The 27,551-nt window shown below is 42.8% G+C and overlaps 1 protein-coding gene across 1 annotated transcript in view; it reads left to right on the top strand.

Moving 5' to 3' along the window:
* Positions 1–26,417, top strand: part of LOC139454837 (xanthine dehydrogenase/oxidase-like) — a 57,741-nt gene extending 31,324 nt beyond the window's left edge. Inside the window, exons 20-35 of the mRNA XM_071236458.1 lie at positions 1,769–1,832; positions 2,508–2,577; positions 3,342–3,429; positions 5,356–5,442; positions 6,462–6,653; positions 8,230–8,375; positions 10,603–10,690; positions 13,668–13,763; positions 15,997–16,125; positions 17,126–17,200; positions 18,119–18,171; positions 19,115–19,229; positions 20,266–20,352; positions 21,740–21,907; positions 23,623–23,790; positions 26,298–26,417. Coding sequence (XP_071092559.1) covers positions 1,769–1,832; positions 2,508–2,577; positions 3,342–3,429; positions 5,356–5,442; positions 6,462–6,653; positions 8,230–8,375; positions 10,603–10,690; positions 13,668–13,763; positions 15,997–16,125; positions 17,126–17,200; positions 18,119–18,171; positions 19,115–19,229; positions 20,266–20,352; positions 21,740–21,907; positions 23,623–23,790; positions 26,298–26,417 — 1,746 coding nt within the window. The remainder of the gene's footprint in view (positions 1–1,768; positions 1,833–2,507; positions 2,578–3,341; positions 3,430–5,355; positions 5,443–6,461; positions 6,654–8,229; positions 8,376–10,602; positions 10,691–13,667; positions 13,764–15,996; positions 16,126–17,125; positions 17,201–18,118; positions 18,172–19,114; positions 19,230–20,265; positions 20,353–21,739; positions 21,908–23,622; positions 23,791–26,297) is intronic.
* The last annotated feature ends 1,134 nt before the right edge of the window (positions 26,418–27,551 follow it).

The raw sequence follows: 27,551 nt of genomic DNA, 5'->3' as shown, positions 1-27,551 counted from the left end.
CGACATGCCCAAATAGAGAGTTTGTTTAACAACTCAATTAACGATGACAGTATCGGGTTTGACCGTTTGCGTTGATACAGACGAGCCTGCGGCGGCGCATTGACGGGAGATGGTTGAAAACAAGCTGGTGGGTGTTTTCGAAATGTCAACGAAAGATTAATCCAACTGAGCAAGCGTTACCGGCCGGTTTTAGTCCTGTCGTAGGCGTCGTTCACTCTCATTCCAGACATGTTCTTTTGGGGAAGAGGTCTACTAGTCCAGACAATCTAGGCAATTTTTTCACTCAACTTGCAACATAATTTATTTCACCACTGAATGAGAAGTGGATCAAACTTTTTTCGATTTATATTCAAATACTGGTATTTGGTGGTTCTATTGGATTTCCACAAATAAACATACTTCAGTGAGTTAGTGTAGCAAGTTATATGCATATAAGTCCTAGTACACTGTTTAAGGGTTAAAAGATTCAACAGTGTAAACACACATTTAGGAAACTTGGCGGCCATCTTGACATTGGCGGCCATCTTGAATTTTTGCACATTTGTCAATAGTCAAAAACGTTCAGTAGTTGTGGATATCTTTTTAGAAACATGATATGGCTATTTCGCAATACAACACATGCTTTTTTCATCAAAACATTGAACCTCATCTGAAATATGGAATATATATTGATAACTGGTGGCCATATTGGATTATGCAAATTAGACATATTTCCCAAACTGGCATTGCTTGGAGCTTTTAGTATGTTGTTTTCAGGACCTTGAAGGGAAGCTTTGTGGTGAAATAAATTCTGTTGCAATCCGTCTAAGTGAAACCCTATTTTGCCTGGACTATAAAGAAACATCCGCCCACAAACAGTATGTTACAACGCGTGTTACAACTTGTGGGCGGGCATTATCTTTATGCAAGGCGACGTTACATGCCTGCAATTGCTAAAAGGGTGGACAATGATCTCGAACGGTATTCCCGGTGGCATTCAAATTGCCATTAACATTGCCATTACCATTGCCATTAAATTGTCATTAACATTGCCATTAACATTGCCATTAATTGCCATTATTGTGTTTGCGCCATTCCTGTTTGAAGCATACCCACGGCGCGTAGACATTGATTTATAGCAAGCAGTGGCTTTGCGAAAGCACCTGATAGCTAAACAATCATTGTATGCTGTTCACATTTCGTGAGTATCATGCGCCCAACAAACACGCAAACATACTAATTGTGCGCCGTGCTGGAACATGCGCGTGCAAATTGTTAATCACGACCTCAAAGTCGAGACGATGTCTTCATGAATATGCCTCATTTAAATTCTGAATAAATGTATTTTTATTGAACTTTATATGAAGCACAGTTACTATACATCAACACGATTTCGCAAGTAAACCCTTTTATTTTCTAAACATTGTACATTGCTAAAGATGTTTTCGTTGACAAGCTGCATTGCCAAATGCAATCATGTCAATATTAATATTACAAGTATCGTTCATAATTAACGATAGTGAGCGTACCAATTCGTTTCTTGCTTATTCAAAAATGGACATTAAATTAAAAAAATATATGAATATTAACATGGGCTGCTACATCGCATTAGGATACTCTTTTAAACCTTTTCTAAATAAGTCATCTTTAATTCACTATCACCATGTCTTCATTTTGTATGTATTATGTCAATTTTTCAAAGACCATATGAGAAATATGGTAGATTTATCGATTGAGAATGCAGAACGTGACAAGCCATGATGTTACTGATGTCATGGGTTTATTTCAGCATCAAGTTGCAGCTGCACTTGGCGTTCCGGCTAACAAAATAGTGTCAAGAGTTAAACGTATAGGTGAGATTAGTAAATATGCTTAACGATAACTTACTGATGTGTTCCGTGTCACACTGCAACGGGCTTTCGCAGCCAAAAGTCACCCGTGGGGACTCCGGAATAGCGTTGGTCCTAAGCAACCTATGCTGATCGTAAGAGGCGACTTAGGGTAAACTCGACGGTGTGGAGCGCTCCTCATCTTATCAGGATGGTCGAGACCCTTGAGATCCGGGGTAGAATAGGTCTTCAACAATCTATGCTTGTCGTAAAAGGCGACTATCATTGTCGTAAGAGGCGACTTAAGGGATCGAATGGTCAGGCTCTGCGACTTGGTTGATGGCGTAACAACGTGCCCCGACGGCGTGGAGTTTTCCTCATCATATCTGGATTGTCGAGACCCTTGAAATCCGGGGTAGAATAGGTCTTCGGCAACCTATACTTGCCGTAAAAGGTGACTATGATTGTCGTAAGAGGCGACTTACGGGCTCGTTGGTGAGGCGCGCTGACTTGGTTGATGCATGTCATCGATCCCAATTGCGTGGATCGATGCTCATGATGTCAATCACTGGATTGTCTCAATCACTGAATTTCCATATTCGATTATTTTACAGACCGCCGTAATATAGCTGGAATGTGCTGAGTGCGGCGTTAAATAACAAACAAACAAAAACTGTCAATGCTGACAATTATTTTCAGGTGGTGGTTTTGGAGGGAAGGAAAGCGTCACGTCATTTGTAGCGCTCCCTGTTGCTGTCGCCGCTGCTAAGTATGTAACAATGCTTACTGATTAGAACATAGACCCGTGAAGATGCGGGGTAGAATATGTCTTCAGCAACACGTTCTTGCCGTAAAAAGCGACCATTCTTGTCGTAAGAGGGATCGGGTGGTCAGGCTCGCTGACTTGGTTGATGCATGTCATTGTATCCCATTTGCGTGAATCGATGCTCATGAAATCAATCATTGGATTGTCTGGTCCAGACTCGATTATTTGCAAACCGTCAGAACGACCGCCTCCGTGGTCTAGTGGTAGAGCGTCCGCCGGGAGAGCGGGGGTTCCATCCCTAGCCGCGTCATACAAAAAGACGTTAAAAGATGATAACTTGTTGTAAGCCTGTCTGGCGCCCGGCATTAAGGGGCTGAAACAAGGACTGGTCGGCTCGGCGGAGTCAACATACTGTGTCTGAGTGGGGTATTCTTGTTAAACGGTACGCTATCTCAGTTGGCTAGCACTATAAATCGTCATCAGTCCGGACTAGTACAAGCAGCCACACACACAAACACCCACACCCCAAAGACCGTCAAAAAGCTGGAACATTGCTGGGTATAGCGTGAAACAACCAACTGGTCGTGGTCGTGGTTCACTAATTGACCCAACTCACAGACCTTGACAACTCTGGTATAGCCGGGATAGGGTACGTATTCTGACCCGGAATCCCCATACGTGGACACCCACTGATGTCAAGTGTTAAGCTAACGTTTGTTCAAAGACCATTGCTGTGGTTCTTACAGTGACCATTGTCTTTGTTGCAGAGTCAGCCGTCCAGTAAGGTGCATGTTGGACAGAGATGAAGACATGGTACTCACAGGAGGGAGACATGCCTTCCTTGCCCGATATAAGGTACGAGATGTTTTGTCTTTCATCATTGTTGGTGCACATATGAAAAAATATGAGTGAGTGAGTGAGGTTTTACGCCGCTTTTAGAAATATTCCAGCAATATCACGGCGGGGGACACCAGAAATGGGCTTCACACATTGTACCCATGTCGGGAATCGAACCCGGGTCTTCGGCGTGACGAGGGAACGCTTAAACCACCAGGCTACCCGACCGCCTCTTCAACTGTATAATTTGTCCTTGCTAATATCTATAACTTTAAAATTTTGTCAATGAAAGATATGGCTCTTTCTGGTATTGGAGTACCATAATATAGCAGGGCGTGGCACCCTTACCTTGTCAGCTTGTTGACGGGATTAACCTCTTTGGTCATGTGGACAAGGCGTCCGACCTTGGATCAGAAGGTCCGTGGTTCGAATCCCAACACACACTATCGGCCACTACACACACCCCTCCTTGCATTCCAAAGTGGTGATTCTAAAAGGCAAAGAAAGATGCACATTCTAATCGTAAGAATAAACTCAAATGAGAATTCGGCGGTTACAATGTGTGACTTTACCTTTGTTTGTGTGTTAGTTGTTTAACGCCGCACTCAGCAATATTCCAGCTATATGACGGCGGTCCGTATATAATCGAGTCTGGACCAGACAATCCGGTGACTGACACCATGAGCATCGATGCACGAAATTGGAAACGATGACATGCACCAACCAAGTCAGCGATCCGTACCACCCGATCCCGTTAATTAGTCGTCTCTTACGACAAGCATAGTCGCCTTTAACGGCAAGCATGGGTTGCTGAAGACTTAATCCACCCCGGATCGTCACGAGTCGATTCCAGAGGGCAAACCAGAATGCCCAATGCGCATTCTAATCGTAAGAATCAACTCAAACGAGGATTCGTTGGTTATAATGTGTGACTTTACTGTTGACATAACCCCTGTCGCTGACAAAAACCTCCGGGGTCTATTGATAGAGAAAAAGGTCGGGGAATTCCACCCCCGACAACGTCAAACCAAAAGACGTTAAAAATGGTTCTTGTTGATACCCTGCCTGCCTTTCGGCATTGAGGGTCTAAATCAAGGACTGGTCAGCTTGGAGTCAGTGCACTGTGTCTGAGTGAGGTATTCATGTTAAATTGTGGCATCGCACACACACCACATAGCTATATATAAGTGAAATATTCTTGAACGTGACGTTAAACTCCATTTCATCTCAACTACCTCACCTTTGAGCGGAAGGTCGATTTTTGATCCCCTGACTGTGAAAAACGATGTTACTTCTTGTTACCCTGCCTGGTGGCCGACATTTTAGAGGGTAAAATAAGTACTGATAGGCTCGGAGACGGTTTATTGTGTCTAAGTGTGGTATCCATGCATGGTATCTCGGGCAAGCACAATACGGCCGGACTCGCACTTTGAGCCACATACACACACATGCATAGACGTTGAGTATAAGTACAATAATATTGAATGCGGCATTAAATTATGGAGTTATATTTTCCAAACCTTTTAACGTTTTTAATCAAGGTGCTCACGTGATTTGATGCATTTCGCGATGTAAGACCCGTTTTATCACAATATAGATCTTGATCATTGATCAGATCGTCCTGACTGGGCGCCACCATTTTATGTGAAGCAAACGCAAGTGATACGAGAGGTGGAATCTGATTGGTCCATAGGAGAGGCTTAGAAGGAACATAACTGGTAATAGCCACTGGTGGCGCTACTATCGAGCTGAGTAATTCCAGCCTAGTTTGGCAAGGGTGGAAACTGGACTTTTAAAGTCAGTTAACTCTCTTGCCTCCGGAAGATGTAAACCCCACTGCACCTCACACTCATGGCGGTGGTCGGTAACCTTAAGGCAAAAAGTCGTGTGTATGATATAAATAATACTGATGCAATTACTGAATGGTTGTTTCAATGTCTGTAGGCAGGATTCAGCTCCGCGGGTCGCCTGCAAGCCCTGGACGTGAAGCTGTACGCCAACAGTGGGTGCACGCTGGATCTCACAGTAGGGGTACGTATGCATGAGAGGGACGACCCTTGGGGAGCGTTTGTCAAACACATGAAGCTTCGAACAGTTTTTATCCAAATATGTAATAAAGTGAGTGAGTGAGTATGGTTTTACGCCGCTTTTAGCAATGTTCCAGCAATATCATGGCGGGGGACACCAGAAATGGGCTTCACACATTGACCAACGTCGGGAATCGAACCAGGGTCTTCGGCGTGACGAACGAACGCTTTAACCACCAGGCTACCCGACCGCCTTGTATAATAAAGAAACGACGTGCATAGGGCATTTGCCATCGACCCGTGAAGATCCGGGGTAGAATAGGTCTTCAGCAACCCATGCTTGCCGTAAAAGGCGACTATGCTTGTCGTAAAAGGCGACTAACGGGATCGGGTGGTCAGGCTCGCTGACTGGGTTCATGCATATCATCATGTCCCAATGATGTGGATGGATGCTCATAATGTCAATCACTGGATTGTCTGGTCCAGACTCGATTATTTACAGACCGCCGTCATATAGCTGGAATATTGCTGAGTGCGGCATTAAACAGCAAACAAAATACATGTAAACCAAACTAATTGTGCAAACGTTCAATAGCTGCATTAATCTACCGAAATGTTCTCCCACTCACAAGGGCATAATCACTTCCTCGCACCAATTTTCTGAGTGAGTTGGGTTTAACGCAGCTTTTAACAGTACTCCAGTTATATCACGGCGTGTTAGCTTAATGTTGGAGGAAAGCCCGAAATGAGTCAATTCAGTCGTTTACCACTTTGATTGAAACCCACGGGCATGGCGCTGACAAACCTCGAAGAAAATCGGGTTGAACCAGGAATCGAGCTCAAAATCATACGTTTGTGATGTGCCCAAGTAACGCACTCTGGACAGCACAGCAATGTTGGGTCCTTAGGAGACTGGGCCACCCGTGCCCCCAATTTTCATCATACAAATTTTGGTTGTGGACTATTATCCTACAATAGCATCATACTTTATCTGTGAATCAATTTTGTCTTTTTTTCAACTAGGTTTTAACACGTGCAGCGTTGACCGTTGAAAACGCCTACAACGTGCCTAACATCCGAGTCGTGGGGTACAAGTGCAAGACCAATATCCCCACGGCTACTGCTTTCAGAGGGTTCGGGAGTCCACAGGCTATGCTGGTCAGCGAGACATTGATGGATGCTGTTGCTGATGTCGTCGGTAAAGAACAGCATGAGGTATATCATTTACAGTAAACTACGGTTATAACGAACTTAAAGGGACCACAAAATTTAGTTCGTAATAACCGTAGTTCGTTATAAGCACACATACAGTTATTAGCGTGTTCGTTTTAAACGTAGTTTACTGTAACATCCTTTCTCTTATCATCGTAAGGGGTCGGTGAAGAAGCGTTGTGATGGGACGAAGATCCTGGTTCTATTCCTAACATTGCTTCATAAAGTGAAACCCATTAGGGATTCCTTCGATCGTTCCACTGATGTCATATACACTACTCTACTCACTCACCCAATCCCACTCTATATTAATATAGAATGAGTTAAACATACTTGATCATATTGTCAAGTTTCAAGTGTTTCATAAGGTACCTACATATATGTGTGCCGGTGGAGGCTCTTGTTTTCGAGGGGGCACGGGTGGCCCAGTCGTCTAAGGCGCCGCGATTCGCTGTGCAGTGTTGCGTCCGTTGGTCACGCCAGAAGCCTATGATTGTGGGTTGGAATCCCGGTTCGCCCCAATTATGTTTCTTGGTTTGTCAGCACCATGCTCGTGGGTTTCACCGAAGTGGTAAACGCCTGAGACCTGCATCGCTTCGGGCTTTATTCCCACATTAAGCTGACACGCCGTGATATAACTGGAATACTGTTAAAAGTGGCGTTACACCCAACTCACGCACTCCCACTTACCCTCGATTGTTTTCGTATCGTAGACATATATTTGAAAATAAATTTCATTGTATTATGATAGCCATTTCGTATTTCATGTTTACGATACGAAAACACACGAGGGGAATAATGTATTTAATGTCACTCTTAAAATAATCTGGGTTTAAGACATAGTTCCCTTTATTTGTAAGACATCGTGTTTGTCCGGGTTAGAATTTCAGAAACCCATGGTTGTCGTAAAATGCGTCAGGACAATTGATCATTCAAGTAGACGGTATTTAGTCACATTCGTATTTACTTATCACTGTTACCGTGTATGCCTCCCGTGCAACAACCAATGAGTGTCGTAAGAGGCGACAAACGGAATCCGGTGTTCAGACTCGCTGACAACTAATCCGGACTCCCTACTTGTTCTAAGGTCTGTCCTGTCATGTGATATTAGACCCGTAAAGATCCAGGGTAGAATAGGTCTTCAGCAACCCATGCTTGCCGTAAAAGGCGACAATGCTTGTCGTAAAAGGCGACCAACGGGATCGGGTGGTTAGTCTCGCTAACTTGGTTGGTGCATGTCATCGATCCCAATTGCGTGGATTGATGCTCATGATATAAATCACTGGATTGTCTGGTCCAGACTCGATTATTTACAGACGCCGTCTTATAGCTGGAATATTGCTGAGTGGGCGTTACACAACAAACAAACAGTTGGCCCAGTTCACTTGTTCCTAGGGGCGGTCGGGTAGCCTAGTGGTTAAAGCGTTCGCTCGTCACGCCGAAGACCCGGGTTCGATTCCCGACATGGGTACAACGTGTGAAGCCCATTTCTGGTGTCCCCGCCGTGATATTGCTGGAATATTGCTAAAAGCGGCGTAAAACCAAAATCATTCACTCACTCACTCACTTGTTCCTGTAGGTACGGCACATTAACCTGTACCATGAAGGGGATCTGACGTACTATGGGCAGGAGGTGAAGGGGGCCAACATACGGAAGCTGTGGAAGGAGTGTATGGTGCAGTCTCAGTACACGAGAAGGGAGAAGGAGGTGGAGGACTTCAACAAGTGAGTCAAAACTTTCTGCACTGTTTTACAAAGCTTGATAAGCTTATTTCCTGGGCACATTACTCCGGTCTTAACATATGAAGATATCCGTAGTAACACTTTGTATCACAATTTGAACATTGTGTACGGAAATATGAAACCTAATCTCGTCATGGCGACCTGTTCATGTCCACATCTGACTGTTCCATGACTTGTGATCTCGGTGTCGTAACAGTTATTCCAATAGTTTACCGTTGAATACGTCTTCAGCAATCCATGCTGCCGTTAAGGGCGACTATGCTTGTCGTAGGAGGCGACTTACGGGATTGTGTGGTCAGGCTCGCTGACTTGGTTGATGCATGTCATCGTATCCCAATTGTGTGGATCGATTCTCATAATGTCAATCACTGGATTGTCTGGTCCAAATGTTTTACAGACCGCCGTCATATAGCTGGAATATTGCTTAGTGTGGCGTTAAAAAACAAAGAAACTTTTCCCCCCAGACGTTGAATGTCCTTGACATCTTGGTACCCTGACGCGGTAAACGTCTGAGACCGGCATCACATTACGCTGACTCGTCATGATATGACTGGAATTCTGTTCAAAGCGATGAAACGCCCAATGCACACACTCACTCACTCTTGGTACGCTGTCTTGTACCCCACCAGTGTACCTACCCTTTTCCTCGTTTTTCCTGATCTGTTGGTAGCCCGTTTTACCAGATCTATGGAATACCTGACTTTGACCTGTAATACCTGTCGTTTCAATGACATTTGGTATCCAGCTTTTCCCCCTGATCTATGCTTGTGAGTACCCCGACCTGAGGGCACTTTGATTTTTCCATGACCAGTGGATACCCTGACGAATGTGTCCATGACCTGTGGATACGCTGACAAATGTGTCCATGACCAGTGGATACCCTGACGAATGTGTACGTGACCAGTGGATACCCTGACAAATGTGTACGTGACTTGCGGATACCCTGACGAATGTGTCCATGACCAGTGGATACCCTGACGAATGTGTACGTGACCAGTGGATACCCTGACAAATGTGTACGTGACTTGTGGATACCCTGACGAATGTGTCCATGACCTGTGGATACCCTGACGAATGTGTCCGTGACCTGTGGATACCCTGACGAATGTGTCCATGACCTGTGGATACCCTGACGAATGTGTCCATGACCTGTGGATACCCTGACGAATGTGTCCATGACCTGTGGATACCCTGACGAATGTGTCCATGACCTGTGGATACCCTGACGAATGTGTCCATGACCTGTGGATACCCCGACGAATGTGTCCGTAACCTGAATGCACTCTGACTTTTCCATTACCAGTCACTATGGATACCCTGACAAATGTGTCCATAACCTGTGGATATCCTGACAAAGTGTAGATGACTTTTCTATTACCAGTCACTGTAGATGTGTGAATGTGTCCATGACCTGTGGATACCCTGACGAATGTGTCCATGACCTGTGGATACCCTGACGAATGTGTCAATGACCTGTGGATACCCTGACGAATGCGTCCATGACCTGTGGATACCCTGACGAATGTGTCCATGACCTGTGGATACCCTGACGAATGTGTCCATGACCTGTGGATACCCTGACGAATGTGTCCATGACCAGTGGATACCCTGACGAATGTGTCCATGACCTGTGGATACCCTGACGAATGTGTCAATGACCAGTGGATACCCTGACGAATGTGTCCATGACCTGTGGATACCCTGACGAATGTGTCAATGACCAGTGGATACCCTGACGAATGTGTCCATGATCTGTGGATACCCTGACGAATGTGTCCATGATCTGTGGATACCCTGACGAATGCGTCCATGACCTGTGGATACCCTCACGAATGCGTCCGTGACCTGAATGCACTCTGACTTTTCCATTACCAGTCACTATGGATACCCTGACGAATGTGTCCATGACCTGTGGATATCCTGACGAAGTGTAGATGACTTTTCTATTACCAGTCACTGTAGATGTGTGAATGTGTCCATGGTCTATGGGTACGCTGACTTTTCCATAATTAACGGATACTCTGACGAATATTTATGAACTGTAGAAATCGTGGCGGTACCTGACCCGCTGGTACGCTGGCCTCTATAGCGATACGTGTTATTTGACAGTACACACTGTCGATTGTTATTCGTATGATTCCAATTCAGAATCAATTCATTTCAACAAGATAAAACTAACTTGCTCTATGTAAATGCACGTGTATTTCAGGTCTCATCGATGGAAGAAGAGGGGGATTGCTTTAATACCAACAAAATACGCCCTTTCCTATCCGAAGCCTGTTAATTTCTTCAATCAGGTATGTCACACATGTTATATTAGTATGTAACTGGGTTTCGTCTGACCATTTGGTGGCATTATATTTTGTACATTTTACACTTACATTAACCGATGATTCACATCTTTTCATTTTCTGTTTTCTGTAAAAGAAGAACGGTTACATGATATCGTTGGTTTAGTTGATGCATAATTATTGCTGTCATATCCAAATACACAGTTTAAAACACTAAACAACGTATGAAACGGTTCGGACGGATAAACAATACACAAGGTATGAGAAACTACACAGAGTTTACTATGCAACAGGTGCACGGGCGGCCCAGTCGTCTAAGGCGCCGCGATTCGCTGTGCAGAGTTGCGTCCCTTGGGCACGCCAGAAATCTATGATTGTGGTTTCGAATCCCGGTTCGCCCCAATTATGTTTATAGGTTTGTCAGCACCATACCTGTGCTCGTGGGTTTCACCGAAGTGGTAAACGTCTGAGACCTGCATCACTTCGGGCTTTCCTCCCACATTAAGCTGACACGCCGCGATATAACTGGAATATTGTTAAAAGCGGCGTTAAATCCAACTCACTCACTCACTACTATGCAACACTACACAGAGTATGCAGATAGATTCGTCTCCTCGCGATCTTTCAAGTGATATAAAACATGTTCTTGTAGCTCCCTTCCTTTTGTGTGGTCAAGTTCGGACTCCTGGCCATTCCGAAGTTGTCCCGCCCTGCCTTCAGTACTACAGAAAATATGAAACACTACACGAAGTGTGAAATGTTTCACTATATATGAAACACTTCACAGTATGAAACGTTTCACAAAATATTACACACTACACGAAGTAAGAAACACTACACTGAGCATACTATGGCACACTTCACAAAGTATGCAATTCTACACAAAGTGTGAATAGCTTCACAAAATATGAAACACTACACAAAATATTAATCACACCACTATATGGAACGCTTCACAAAATATGAATCACAACACAGTATGAAACGTTTAACAAATTATGAGTGAGTGAGTGAGTATGGTTTTACGCCGCTTTTAGCAATATTCCAGCAATATCACGGCGGGGGACACCAGAAATGGGCTTCACACATTGTACCCATGTCGGGAATCGAACCCGGGTCTTCGTCGTGACGAGCGAATGCTTTAACCACTAGGCTACCCGACCGCCCCTCACAAAATATGAATCACACCACCATATGAAACGCTTCATAAAATATGAATCACTACACAGTATGAAATGTTTCACAAAATATGTATCACTACACAGTATGAAATGTATCACAAAATATGAAACACTACACAAAATATTAATCACACCACTATATGGAACGCTTCACAAAATATGAATCACAACACAGTAAGAAACGTTTCACAAAATATGAGTAAGTGAGTGAGTATGGTTTTACGCCGCTTTTAGCAATATTCCAGCAATATCACGCCGGGGGACACCAGAAATGGGCTTCACACATTGTACCCATGTCGAGAATCGAACCCGAGTCTTCGGCGTGACGAGCGAACGCTTTAACCACTAGGCTACCCGACCGCACCTCACAAAATATGAATCACACCACCATATGAAACGCTTCATAAAATATGAATCACTACACAGTATGAAATGTTTCACAAAATATGTATCACTACACAGTGTGAATGTTTCACAAAATATGTATCACTACACAGTATGAAACGTTTCATAAAATATGAATCACTACACAGCATGAAACATTGAAATATGAAACACTACACAAAGTAAGAAACACTACACTGAGCATACAATGGAACACTACACAAAGTATGCAATTCTACACAAAGTGTGAATAGCTTCACAAAATATGAACCACTACACAAAGTAAGAAACACTACACTGAGCATACTATGGAACACTACACAAAGTATGCAATTCTACACAAAGTGTGAATAGCTTCACAAAATATGAAACACTACACAAAATATGAATCACTACACAGTATGAATGTTTCACAAATATGAAACACAACACAGTATGAAACATTTCACAAAATATGAATCACTACACAGTATGAATGTTTCACAAAATATGAATCACTACACAGTATGAAACGTTTCACAAAATATGAATCACTACACAATATGAATGTTTCACAAATATGAAACACAACACAGTATGAAATGTTTCACAAAATATGAATCACTACACAGTATGAATGTTTCACAAAATATGAATCACTACACAGTATAAAATGTTTCACAAAATATGAATCACTACACAGTATGAATGTTTCACAAAATATGAATCACTACACAGTATGAAATGTTTCACAAAATATGAATCACTACACAGTATGAATGTTTCACAAAATATGAATCACTACACAGTATAAAATGTTTCACAAAATATGACACACTACACAGTATGAAACGTTTCACAAAATATGAATCACTACACAGTATGAAATGTTTCACAAAATATGACACACTACACGAAGTAAGAAACACTACACTGAGCATACTATGGCACACTTCACAAAGTATGCAATTCTACACAAAGTGTGAATAGCTTCACAAAATATGAAACATTACACAAAATATGAATCACTGTACAGTATGAAACGTTTCACAAATATGAAACACAACACAGTATGAAACGTTTCCCAAAATATGACACACTACACAAAGTAAGAAACACTACACTGAGCATACTATGGAACACTTTACAAAGTATGCAATTCTACGCAAAGTGTGGAAAGCTTCACAAAATATGAAACGTTTCACAGAACATGAATCACAACACAGTATGAAATGTTTCACAAAATATGAAACACTACACAAAGTAAGAAACACTAACGTATACTGTGGAACACTACACAAAGTATGAAACATGACACAAATACACTCGGAATGATCACTGCATTCATACGTTATATACGATATCGCATAAGAATTGTTTTTATGATATTTGCTTTGAACTTGGATAGCTGATTCTTCAGGAGATGTGTTTTGTTGTAGGCATGTGCTCTTGTTACGGCCTACATGGACGGGTCAGTGCTGGTGGCCCACTGTGGGACCGAGATGGGACAAGGTCTTCATACAAAGATGATACAGGTACATATATTTAAGTGAGTGAGTGAGTGAGTGAGTATGGTTTTACGCCGCTTTTAGCAATATTCCAGCAATATCACGGCGGGGGACACCAGAAATGGGCTTCACACATTGTACCCATGTCGGGAATCGAACCCGGGTCTTCGGCGTGACAAGCGAACGCTTTAACCACTAGGCTACCCGACCGCCCCACATATATGTAAGAAAGAAACGACGAGTGGGTATTGTTTATCGTACAATAAAACACTGCAGGGAGAATAAACCATGAGTGTCGCAGCCCCTCATGGTATATTCTCCTTGCATTGTTTTATTGTACGATAAACAACGACAACGAATCGTTTATTTCTTATATGAGATATCAACATTATGTACAGCCTATTTATAGATTATGCTGAAATGTAGAAGCTTTAACAATGTATATCCTTATTTAAATAACGATAACTCCCTCAATAGAATCCGTCCTCGGTCATGTCGGACAAGTCCATTTTATGCACAGGTTGGTATTTCTCGCATATTCTCACAATCCTCACGTCGATAACCTGTACCTTTTCTCCCAATACCGACTGTCACATCTCTCCCGCTTTTAGATGCGATTCTTTTGGCCATCGCGTTTACCTGCGTTGGCCAGCTACATCAACGGGATACAACTCACTGGTCACTCCCCTCTAAAAAATAACGTCCTCCAATATCCGACATAATCAAGTCACGAGCACATTTTTGAATCCCCAGAAATCACGTCATGATAGAGCAAAGTTTAATCGTGAAATAAACCACACTTCGTTCTCCATTGTGCTTTGCGATTTATCGAGTTATATAAATGAAACATAGATTCCACAGGGATATTGTATATCAACGTTTTCTTCCAAATGTTGGTCGTAATAGAAATTCGATCGGTGGTCCGGCTTGGTGTCTTATCGTATCATCGTACCCCGACGGCGGCGTGGATCAAAGCTCTTAATATCGAGTTTATCTGTTCAAGACCCAATTATTTAGTCGGGATATCTCTGAGTGGGGTGTACAATATACACTGTAAAGAAACAACCGATTGTTTCTTCTGCATATTATTGATAGTTAAAACAATGGACATTGTTTAACATTCAGATTTGTTACGTTGAGCATGCAACGGCACCTCATGTTGATATCGACATAGGGTTTAAATACACAATAGTAGCTATAAATAAAAATAATAATAATGATGATAATAAGTGCATTAATAATGCGCCAGATTCCATTCACCGAGTGCATGCTCATAGCGCTACACTATTATTACCCGGTCAATGGATCAGTGAGCACTCGATTGTCACTCTCAGCTCCCAGGGGAGTATACAACCCAAGCTGCCTGTGAGGCGCTAGAAGGTTAACAGCCACATTACCATCTCATCCTACCGGGTACCCACTCACTGCTGAGTGAACAGATGGCACATTTCGAACAAGTCACTTGCCTAAGGAGACACCACATGTGGTACATGTGCTTCAGTGTGGGGCAGAACCGAAGCCATAGACACTCTCAGGAGTCCGCTGAACGTGGTCACCCATCCAACTACTCTCCCAGACCGAAGTTGCTTAGCTTCACCTTATTTGGGATCTGTGCGCTGTGCACAGGACCACGTGCCTATGTATGCGGGTGATGAACGCCGTGGAGAGAAAGTTCAGCATTTATCCCCAGCACTCCTTGCTTGTTCTAACAAAATGCTTCAGCAACCCTTGCTTGACGTAAAAAAGCGACTATGATTGTTGTAAGACCTACGGGATCGGGTGGTCAGACTCGCTGACTTGGTCGATGCATGTCACCGTATCCCAATTGCCTGGGTCGATGCTCATGATGTCAATCACTGGATTGTCTGGTCCAGACTTGTTTACTTACAGACCGTCGTCATATGGGTGGAATATTTGCTGAGTGTGGCGTTAAACAACAAACAAACAACCGTCTAACAAAACGACGATCAGGTCAAACATCTCAAGTTAAGAACAAGAATCAAGCGTGTTACGATAGAATGTAATATATGAGATACAGGAAACTACGGTTATAACGAAAGAAGGGGCCACTTAGTTTAGTTCGTAATATCCGTAGTTCGTTATAAGCATACAGTTAGCCTTTATACAACAAATGGTAGGGACTAAAAATAAGTTCGTTATAAGCGTGTTCGTTATAAACTTAGTTTACTGTATCATGTTAATTACTGATCTGAAAGATCTTCACGTGTAAAATGCGCTATCATATCCTTTTGTGTTTTAGGTCGCCAGTCGAGCCCTTGGTATCCCAGCCTCGCAAGTGTACATCAACGACACGTGCACGGACAAAATCCACATGACCTGTCCAACAGCAGCTAGTACGGGTTCGGACCTCAACGGTGGGGCCGTGCAGGTTGTACCCCCCGCCCCCAGATTCATAGATAAGAATACATAATGAGAAAATGTTCGGTCCTTCGTGAATGAATGGTGTAAGGGACGAAGGACTTCAAGCATTCACTCACGAAGACAGACAAACTATATTCTAAATTTCTACTATAATAAAAAGCATATTGGTTTTCAAGAGACTCTGTCTGTGATATATACATTGGTTTAATAAGCAGTACGTTGGACATGGAAGATGGCAGAGTGAAACTGGTCCTCAAAAGTTAACAGAGACATATTTGCATGCGTCTCAAGCACAGCAGTTTCAAAGCCTACACTTGCTGTAATCAATCCATATAAAGTGTCGTGTATTCATGTTCTGCTGCCTCCTAAATGCCTGTTATCAATGGCATAACTGAGATACTGACCCGTGGTGTTCCGGGTTAGAGTGGGTCTTCATGATCAGCTGGTTGTTTGGTTGTTTGTTGTTTAACGCCGCACTCATCAATATTCCAGCTATGGCGGCGATTTGTAAATAATCGAGTCTGGACCAGACAATCCAGTTATTGACATCATGAGCATCGATCCACGCAATTGGGATACGATGACATGCATCAAGCAAGTCAGCGAGCCTGACCACCCGGTCCCGTTAGTCGCCTCTTACGACAAGCATAGTCACCTTTTACGGCAAGAATGGGTTGCTGAAGACCTATTCTATCCATCAGCTACCCATGCTAGCTGTAAGAGGCAAGTAACGGGATCGAGTGGGTCATCCTCACTGACTTGTTTGATACATGTCAGCGTATCCTAAGTGCGTGGATCGATGCTCAAGATGTCAGTCAATGTATTGTCTGGTCCAGACTCGATTATTTACAGACCACAGTCATATAACAGGAATACTGCTGAGGACGACGTTAAACAACAAACAAACGTAAAACTGTGTTAAGCGACATTGAATCAAATGAATTACGATATATTATAACAGTCCACAGACATTTAACACGTTTCACAAGAGGTTCAATGTTGAACAGAACGCTTGTGAAATCCTGGTGAAGCGGCTCTCTCCCTACAGAAAAGCGAAACCAGAAGGAACCTTTAAGGACTGGGTGAGAATATAGTCATGCTACATGTAGGAAATATATATACAAACTTATATATCAATTAAGTGAGTTGGGTTTAACGCCGCTTTTAACAGTATTACAGTTATATCGCGGCGTGTCAGCTTAATTTGGGAGGAAAGCCCCAAGTGATGCAGGTCTCAGACGTTTACCACTTCTGTGAAACCCATGAGCACGGGTATGGTGCTGACAAACCTAGAAACATAATAAGGGCGAACCGGGATTCGTATCCACAATCATGGGTTTCTGGCGTGCCCAAGGGACGAAACTCTGCGAATAGTGGTGCCTTAGACGACTGGGCCACCCGTGCCCCCAGAGTATTTGGAAGTATTCATTTGTTTGCTGATGATTGAGAAAGTGTTTATATATAATGATGATGATGACTCTAACAGACGTAAATATACCGTTATAGGCATTTTTGAACAGAAATATTCGCAATTGTACACCGAAAGACAATACATATTTGGCTACTTCAAACTAGAAATAGCTGAAAAATACTGATAGTTACAAGGGCAGATGTCTGCAGGGTAATGAGAATATAAACTGTCGGGGAAAAGAAAGTATACATTTGAAGATTAGATTTGACCAAAAATTCTAACGATTATCCCAATGTTACTAGGCTGAAAGGAGTTCTTGTTTGTTTTATCTTTAGCCACCACAAACATGGGTGTATACTTTCTTGTGCCTAGCACTTTATATTGACCAATAAGAAGGACTACTTATGGTGTGTCTTGACCAGTGCGTGGGCCCCGAGTTGTTATTTGAGTTCAATATCAACGGGTTGTGTTAGTGCTGAGGACAAAGTTACAAAAGTAATCATTAACGAATATACCAAAAAGGTAGATCTTTTACATGTTGCTGTGAGTGGTACTTGTGTTGACGTAAGTGTCTCACCATGATTTACAGGTAAACACAGCCTCCTTTGACAGAGTCCACCTCTCAGCGGCAGGATATCATAGGTACGATTGTTTAAGTGAGTGAGTGAGTGAGTGAGTGAACATGGTTTTACGCCGCTTTTAGCAATATTCGAGCAATAACACGGCGGGCGATTGTTTAAGAATTGACTTAAAAATTTGACTTTTTCCATTTATCTTTATCTTTGGATATAAACGTGTAAAACGGTATTTCAAAAGGCTCCACGTTTCAACATGTGTTAGCTTTATACTCTCATAAATAAAATAAAAGCATCGTAAAGTCAATTCTTAAAAATACATACGTCAACAATAAAAACTTCACAGACTGCTTTTTTAATCATTAACAGCAGAACGGTTTCAATAATGCATTGCAAGCCCTCTATCATCAGCCAATCAGGAAAGTGTAGTTTTTCACGGGCGTGGCCTAACCTTTTAACCAATCGAATGCCTCGGTGTCAATTTATATATTTAAATGCAAATCAAAAGACGAAAGGACCACCTGATTCTTTCTTATTGTCATAGTTAATCTATATCAGCAAGATACAATTGGTGACTAATATAATTTCAGTTCAATTATTGTTGGTCTGGCTCATGGAAACATTAGTTGGAATTCAACTTGGGAGCACCCGTATATCTGATTAAGTATATCTTATCAAGGTACCGACCGGTGACGATCCGGGTGGAATAGGTCTTCAGCAACCCATGCTTGCCGTAAAAGGTGACTATGCTTGTCGTAAAAGGCGACTAACGGGATCGGGTGGTCAGGTTCTGCTGACTTTGTCCATGCATGTAATCGATCCCAATTCCGTGGATCGATGCTCATGATATTAATCACTGGATTGTCTGGTCCAGACTCGATTATTTACAGACCACCGTCATATAGCTGGATTGTTGCTGAGTGCGGCGTTAAACAACAAACCAACCAACCAAATATTAAGGTGCCAGAACAGTAGGGAATAAAGTTTATTTTAATTTGGCTTTGATTCAGAACTGAAGGGCTGGACCACGATCCTGTAACAAACAAGGGGAGAATGTTCAACTACTTCACATGTGGCGTGGCCTGCTCGGAGGTCGAGATAGACTGTCTCACCGGCGATCACCAGGTGAGTCTGAACAGTATTGCAATCTCGCTACATTTGACTTTGACCTTCTCCCTGGGGCAAGGGAGGTAACTGACTTTAAAAGTCCAGTTTCACCCTTGCAGAACTCAGCTGGAATTATGGAGTTTGGCTGGACTAACGAGTCTATTCATAGTCCAATCACTATTGTGTAACGAAATAGGCATCGGTTCGTAAACAACATGGGTTTCAACGTGCAGATTTCGATCGTCTGCAGGATTTGCCAATCAGGTGTACCGCCAACTGGGCGTCGACAGATATTTTGAATTATTTTTCGGGTTTATTATGAAGCCGCTCCCGTGATTTGATGCACTTCGCGAAGTAAGACCTATTTTATGACAATTATAGATCTTGATTATCGATCAGATCGTCATGACTGGGCGCCACCATTTTGTTTGAAGCAAATGAAAGTGATATGAGACATGGATTCTGATTGGTCATTAGGAGGGACAGAGAAGAGATAGCCACTTGTCGAAATGTCAGCCTAGTTCGGCAAGGGTGGAAACTAGACTTTGATAGTCGGTTAACTCCTTTGCCTCTGAAAAAATGCTATTATACATTTTGTATTTTAATTCAAATTAATCACATCTAGAACTCCACATCTATAGTTTCTTTAAGGTCGATGTTGATTAAAACATACATACGGATACATATATGATGGTTCTGTAAATTCCGGATGTATCGAAGCCGTGTATGTTGAAAGATATCCAATAAACGGATGGCCCAGTCATCTAAGAGGCCGCGATTCGCTGGTGCAAAGTTGCGCCCATTGGGCACACCAGAAATCTATGATTGTGGTTTCGAATCCCGGTTCGCCCCAATTATGTTTCTAGGTTTGTCAGCACCATACCTGTGTTCGTAGGTTCACCAAAGAGGTAAACGTCTGAGACCTGCATCACTTCGGGCTTTCCTCCCACATTTAACTGACACGCCGTGATATAACTGTAATACTGTTAAAAGCGGCGTTAAACCCAACTCACTCACTCACTATAATTAACGTGGCTCTGATAAATGATTTCAGGTTCTACAAACTGACATAGTTATGGACGTTGGCAAAAGTTTGAATCCTGCAATAGACATCGGGCAAATAGAAGGCGCGTTCATGCAGGTGAGTTGATGCACTTCCCTGGTTCCATCAAGCTTGTAGTTAGAGATGTAACGAGCATCTGGTAGGCACAACGTGTGTGGTTTGTTGTTTCATCAACAATATTCAAGCTATATATATGATAACGAATCGAGATGAAACACCGACTGATGTTATTGAGTAGGACCGTTGGGGTACTTTGTCCTGTCATCAACCAAGTCACCGAGTCTGTCCTCCCGATCAATTCCGTCTCCTCTAACATTCATGTGTTCCTGGACCCGTGAAGATCCGGGGTAGAATAGGTCTTCAGCAACCCATGCTTGCGTAAACGGCGACTATGCTTGTCGTAAGAGGCGACTAACGGGATCAGGTGGTCAGGCTCGCTGTCTTGGTTGATGTATGTCATCGTATCCCAATGCGTGGATCGATGCTCATGATGTCAATCAATGGATTGTCTGGTCCAGACTCGATTATTTACAGACCTCCGTCAAAAAGCTGGAATATTGTTGAGTGCGGCGTTGAAGAACAAACAACAATAGCATTGGTTGCTGAGGCTCAGTTTTGAACCGCAACCCCCACGGGTTCCCAATTACGGGGCATCTTACGACCAACAATGGGGTTCTGGGGACACATTCTACCCGTGTTGTGTGGCTGCTTGTATGTCCTCCTAACCGGAGCTGAAATCGTTGCTCATTCCACCAACCATTGTAGTTCTCGGTCCAGATTTAGTTGTTCACAGGCATCCCTGATATAGCTGGAATAGCCGATATATGCATATACCTTATCAGCAACACTCTAACAACCAAGACCTGCCATTTATATATAATTGCCCTTCTCTGCAAACATTCCATATTATATAGTGGTTGCTATTAAGCTTAGTCGTTACGTGTACCTGGCTGAAACATTGCCTAGTGAACGGGTGGTCCAATCAAAGGCGACGCAATTCGCTGTGCCAAGTTCCGTGCCAGAATTCTGTGATCATGGGTTCGAGTCCCATTTGCGTTTTGATACCTTTTTCTAAGTTTACAAGCAGACTCTACGACCGGCACGACATCAGACCTTCCTCCTAACGTCAAGCTGACACACCGTTACATAACTGAAATACAATTCAAAGCTTCGATTCCCAAGCATCTCATGCATCGAATGTGTGAAGCCAATTTCTGTTGTCACTCGCTATCCTTGGAATATTGCTAAAAGCGGCATAAAACCACTCACGCACTCACCCACTCACTCACTCACTCTCTCACTCGGCTGTTCAAAGCATCAATAAAACCAACTGGCTGACTGAATCTTAACTCACCCTTACGTACAAGTTTGTTTTTCTAAAAATTGTAATAGAGTATCAGCTGCTGCGCATTTGCTGTCGAAAGGCCTACCAACAACCTCTTTCTCTAATTCTACATTGTTCCAGGGCTATGGTCTGTACTGCCTAGAACAACACAAGATGAATCCTTCGGGTTCTATTCTCACAAGAGGTCCGGGGACATACAAGATTCCTGGTTTCAGAAACATCCCAGTCAAGCTCAACGTCACGCTGCTCAAGGACAGCGTCAACCCTCGTGCAGTGTACTCTTCAAAGGTCAGATTCTTGAGGGAAATGGGGGCACGGGTGGCCCAGTCGTCTAAGGCGCCGCGATTCGCTGTGCAGAGTTGCGTTCCTTGGGCACGCCAGAAACCTATGATTGTGGGTTCGAATCCCGCGTCGCCCCGATTATGTTTCTAGGTTTGTCAGCACAATATCCGTGCTTGTGGGTTTCATCGAAGTGTTTGAGATCTGCATCACTTGGGGCTTTCCTCAAACATAAAGCTGACACGCCTCGATATAACTGGAATACTGTTAAAAGCGGCGTTAAACCCACTTACTCACTCTTGAGGGAAATATTTTCGACTTACAGAGATAAAGAAAATCATATTGGAACCTCAAAGTAATTGTATCCGAATAGTGTTATTTGCCGGAACTGTAACTATAATTTTTGTTCGACTTTGTTATAACAGTGCCAATATTGCAATCACTGCTTGGAGAAATGGTGTCCAATGAAGTTTGTGTTGTTTAACGTCGCACGCAGCAATACATTTAATTTAGCTGTAGACGGCGATCTGTAAATAATCGAGTCGAGACAGACTAATCAGTGATTGATATCATGAGCAACGACAGTGATACGCAGTCACCCAAGCCTGACCACCCACTCCATAAAGTCGCCTCCTCAGACAAGCACGGAGGCTTGGGACCTCTCAGGTGAAAGACACTACAATTTGGGTGTGTAAAGGTCCGTCCTTAGTGAAACCAAGATGTCGATGATTGAATACAAGATTTGACTACACTAGTAGTAGATAGCTGTCACCACCATTCCCGTGCTCATGAGATTCACCGAATGTGTAAAACTCGCTGCCGTCACATAGCTGGAATATTGCTGAGTAAGGCGTTAATTAAAAAACACGCACAACAAAAACACGCGACAGATTTGTCATGATATTAATGTTTGTGTTTTTGCAATGTAATAACAATGAGATTTTAGCAAAGGAAACTATTTGCTGGCTCATGGACCACATGGTGTAAAATTTGAGTTTTATCCCAACAAATTAATGTCGATGTTTCTTCAACAGGAATAGGGGCGGTCGGGTAGCCTAGTGGTTAAAGCGTTCGCTCGTCACGCCGAAGACCCGGGTTCGATTCCCGACATGGGTACAATGTGTGAAGCCCATTTCTGGTGTCCCCCGCCGTGATATTGCTGGAATATTGCTAAAAGCGGCGTTAAACCATACTCACTCACTCACTCACTCACTCAACAGGAATACTAGTGAAAACCCAAATTTACTCTCACACTTTCACTCTCACACTTTCACTTTTACTCTCAAGTTTTCAATGAGGACAGGCACTGTGGAGTATTTCTGTAAATTAGTCAGTATGCCATTGTCCAAATTACCACCCGAAACTCACAGCAAGGATGCCTGGAAAGATCCGGGCAAGAATAGGTCTACAGCAACCCATGCTTGCCGTAAAAGGCGACTATGCTTGCCGTAAAAGGAGACTGACGGGATAGGGTGGTCAGGCTCGCTGACTTGGTTGGTTATAAGTCATCGTATACCAATTGTGTGGATTGATGCTCATAATGTCAGTCACTGGATTGTCTGGTCCAGACTTGATTATTTACAGCCCGCCGTCATATATATGGAATATTGCTGAATGCGCGTTAAACAAGAAACAAACAAACAAACATCGCTCCGTCAAACAGAATATAACAAAACGACATTAAACCCAATTTCACCTCACCTCATTATATCTGTGATTGTCAGGGTATAGGTGAGCCACCGCTATTTCTGGCCTCGTCGGTCTTCTTCGCCATGAAGAACGCCATCAAGTCTGCAAGACTGGACGCGGGGGAGAGCCGGGCCTTCCGACTGGACAGTCCGGCCACGCCCGAAAAAATCAGGATGGCGTGTAAGGATAGGTTCACTAAACAGGTGAGAGTACTACGCATATAATCATCGCTCCGTCATGGTCCGTGAGAATCAGGCTCAGAATAGGTCTTCAGCAACCCATGCTTGCCGTAAAAGGCGACTGTGCTGGTCATAAAAGGCGACTTACGGGATCGGGTGGTCAAGGCTCGCTGACTTGGTTGATGCATGTCATCCATCCCAATTGCATGGACCGATGATCATGATATCAATCACTGGATTGTCTGGTCCAGACGCGATTATTGACACACCGCCGTCATAAAGCTGGAATATTGCTGAGTGTGCTTTAAACAAGAAACAAACAAACATCGCTCCGTCAAACAGAATATAACAAAACGTTATATACGTCAATACGAGTATTGAATATGCCATGCAACTTGTGTACTGATACAGGCTGATGCAGTCTTCAGTTTGTTTTCATAGATAGAAATTTGGTTTGTCGAAGATGTTTGTCACGAAAGACCGGTATTTTTACACTTGTCACAGCACAACAATTTTCATAAATGGCGTATTTTTCGTTTGATCATCTTCACATTGTTACGTGTCGACTTCCAAATAAAAAACAAAAAATAAAAAGTTAACCCAAAAATCTCTACGCAAAAGAATTCAGTGTGAAACCAAAAAAAAAGGACTGCTATACAATCTACAATTGTATTACAAAATTAACCAGGTTTAAATGCAAATTACTGCAAAAAGATTACAATGGCAGTACACACCAGAGTGGCAGTACAAATTACAATTACTATGGCAGTATAAAATACAATAGCAGTGGTGATAGTAAAATATCGATCATAATAATATTCACCAACAGTGGTCAAGTTTCCAAAACAGACCTTGGCTGGATATTCAGGGTGAAAACAATGATCTTCACACAACCGCTAGTGTTGATGTAATGTGAGATGAGAAAGGCCCATTTTTGCCCACTTATATAGTCCAATTACCTTCTAGAAAGTTCCATACCATGCAGGATTAGTCTATAGTTAACCTTTGTCAAAACACAATGCTATGAACTTCTGCTGAATCTCAACAGAAACAATGCAATTCAATTACAACATTATTTAAGAATAAATTACACTGCCAAATAACAACATACAGAGTGGTTAATGTTCAATTAAGATATTACTACTGCTACTGCTGTTGCTGTTGCTGTTGCTGTTGCTGCTTCTGCTACTGCTACTACTACTACTACTACTACTACTACTACTACTACTACTACTACTACTACTGGGCGGTCGAGTAGCCTAGTGGTTAAAGCGTTGGCTCGTCATAGCCCGAAGACCTGGGTTCGATTCCCGACATGGGTACAATGTGTGAAGCCCATTTCTGGTGTCCCTCGCCGTGATATTGCTGGAATATTGCTAAAAGCGGCGTAAAACCATACTCACTCACTACTACTACTACTACTACTACTACTACTACTAAAGTATCAATTTGGTGTTTGGGCTGCCTGTAGATGGGGTAAGGGCCCTGAGTGGATGATGAGCCTAACCAGCCTAACTGTGTTCCAGGATATCAAGAACCCTCGTTGCTGCATGTATATATTTTAATATGTAAAGTAAAGAGATAATTAATCATACCATGTAATCAAGAGGAGCGGTCGGGTAGCCTAGTGGTTAAAGCGTTCGCTCGTCACGCTGAAGACCCGGGTTCGATTCCCGACATGAGTACAATGTGTGAAGCCCATTTCTGGTGTCCCCCGCCGGGATATTGCTGGAATATTGCTAAAAGCGGACTCACTGTAATCAAGAAACAAGCTCCAACTTTGCCTGCAAGATTATATTCAAATATGGATTGGTACTGGTGCACATATGATATTCATATTTGGCAAAGATCATATTTGTCCTGATAAACTGTTCTCACTTCTTCGTCTTTTTATGATGCTAGTTTCCTGCTGCGGGTGAGGGCAGTTACAAGCCGTGGTACGTTGAGCTGTAACCATGGAGATAGATGATGGACTATCGTTGATGTCATGTGTGTCGACATTGTGTCTTCTACAAGGATATACAGAGACGGACGTTAATAAAACAAGAGGAGAAACTCATCTATAACCCCGCCCTTTTCAATATGTGCATAAAATCACAAACAACATGTCATATACCTGATCATAATAATCATAACAAAACATAATCCTGATTGGTTTGTGTGTGTCGTCCAAAGACGTGAATGGGCAATGATACTTTTCAATAGACAGAGCTTTTCACCCGTAGCAAGGTTAGACAATGTCACGTGTTGATTCCAAAGATGAAACGTAAAAGTTAACCCAGATATCAGTACATACAGAACTATATTGTTAAATCAGTAAATAACAACACAAGATCAGTGAATATTTAGCAAATTTTATTGAAACCCACAGGACCGGGTTTACAATCATAAAAGGCAACACCATGGGTCAAATATGTGACAGCAGCAACATACGTCAAGCCTTCTTGTACAAGTCAGTACCATAACAAATGACAAGAATTTGTCACAGTCGACTGTTCACAATGAAGTACTTGCTCCGTTCTTGAATCTAGGAAACAATGTTGGAGCAGACAGAACATTCCGTGAATCCAGATAGGTGTCTCGTCCGCACTGAGCAAATAGATACCATCACAAATGACAAGCAGTTTGTCACAGTCGACTGTTCACAATGAAGTACCTGCTCCGTTCTTGAATCTAGGAAACAATGTTGGAAGCAGGCTGTTAGAATGTAAACTTAAGTTACTGTGTATTGATATTTTTGGGACGTTTTATTTGCACTATTATATGCTTTATACATGTATGTTAACCGGAAATGATGATCAGAATTAACTGCCCCTGATGTTTGAATATATGTGTCTGTTGACATTCATGCATTGTCGATGTCAGACATGTGTACGGCTCTGTGAATAAAGCCGTTATCAAACAAAAGGTTAGAAGTATGGCGAATTCAACACAGGCAGAACATTCGGTGAGTCCAGATAGGTGTCTCGTCCGCACTGAGCAAATAGATACCATCACAAATGACAAGCATTTTGTCACAGTCGACTGTTCACAATGAAGTACCTTCTCCGTTCTTGAATCTAGGAAACAATGTTGGAAGCAGGCTGTTAGAATGTAAACTTAAGTTACTGTGTATTGATATTTTTGGGACGTTTTATTTGCACTATTCTATGCTTTATACATGTATGTTAACCGGAAATGATGATCAGAATTAACTGCCCCTGATGTTTGAATATATGTGTCTGTTGACATTCATGCATTGTCGATGTCAGACATGTGTACGGCTCTGTGAATAAAGCCGCTATCAAACAAAAGGTTAGAAGTATGGCGAATTCAACACAGGCAGAACATTCGGTGAGTCCAGATAGGTGTCTTGTCCGCGCTGAGCCAATGATAAGTCACGTCGTAGAAGGCCCCTTCATATATCGTACAGCCAGTCCTCCATAAGGAGCTTATGTGAGGTAGTAAGTCCCGGAAATGCTTCGGCAACTGTAAACAAACTCCTCATTGCAGAGCTCTCTATACAAAGGGGTAACGAAGGTGTCAAGCCCTTGGACAGGTCTTGGCCTGTAATCAACTAAGGGAGGTCACTCCAAATCACAAGCCCTTCCATTAGCTAGAACAGAAATAAGGTGAGGTGAGGTGAAATGGGGTTTAACGTCGCGTCCAAGATTATTGCACTTATATAGCGACGTGCATGTACGTGTGTGTGTTTGTGTGGCTGCTTGTACTAGTCCGGACTGATGCCGATTTATAGTGCTAGCACACTGAGATACCATGCCGCAGTTTAACATGAATACCCCACT

This window comes from Haliotis cracherodii, unplaced genomic scaffold (genome assembly GCF_022045235.1).
Source record: "Haliotis cracherodii isolate W230 unplaced genomic scaffold, xgHalCrac1.p SCAF_11, whole genome shotgun sequence".
Taxonomy (NCBI): Eukaryota; Metazoa; Mollusca; class Gastropoda; order Lepetellida; family Haliotidae; genus Haliotis; species Haliotis cracherodii.
The sequence above is the reverse complement of the archived record's forward strand: the minus strand, read 5'-3'. Positions and strand labels throughout refer to the sequence as shown.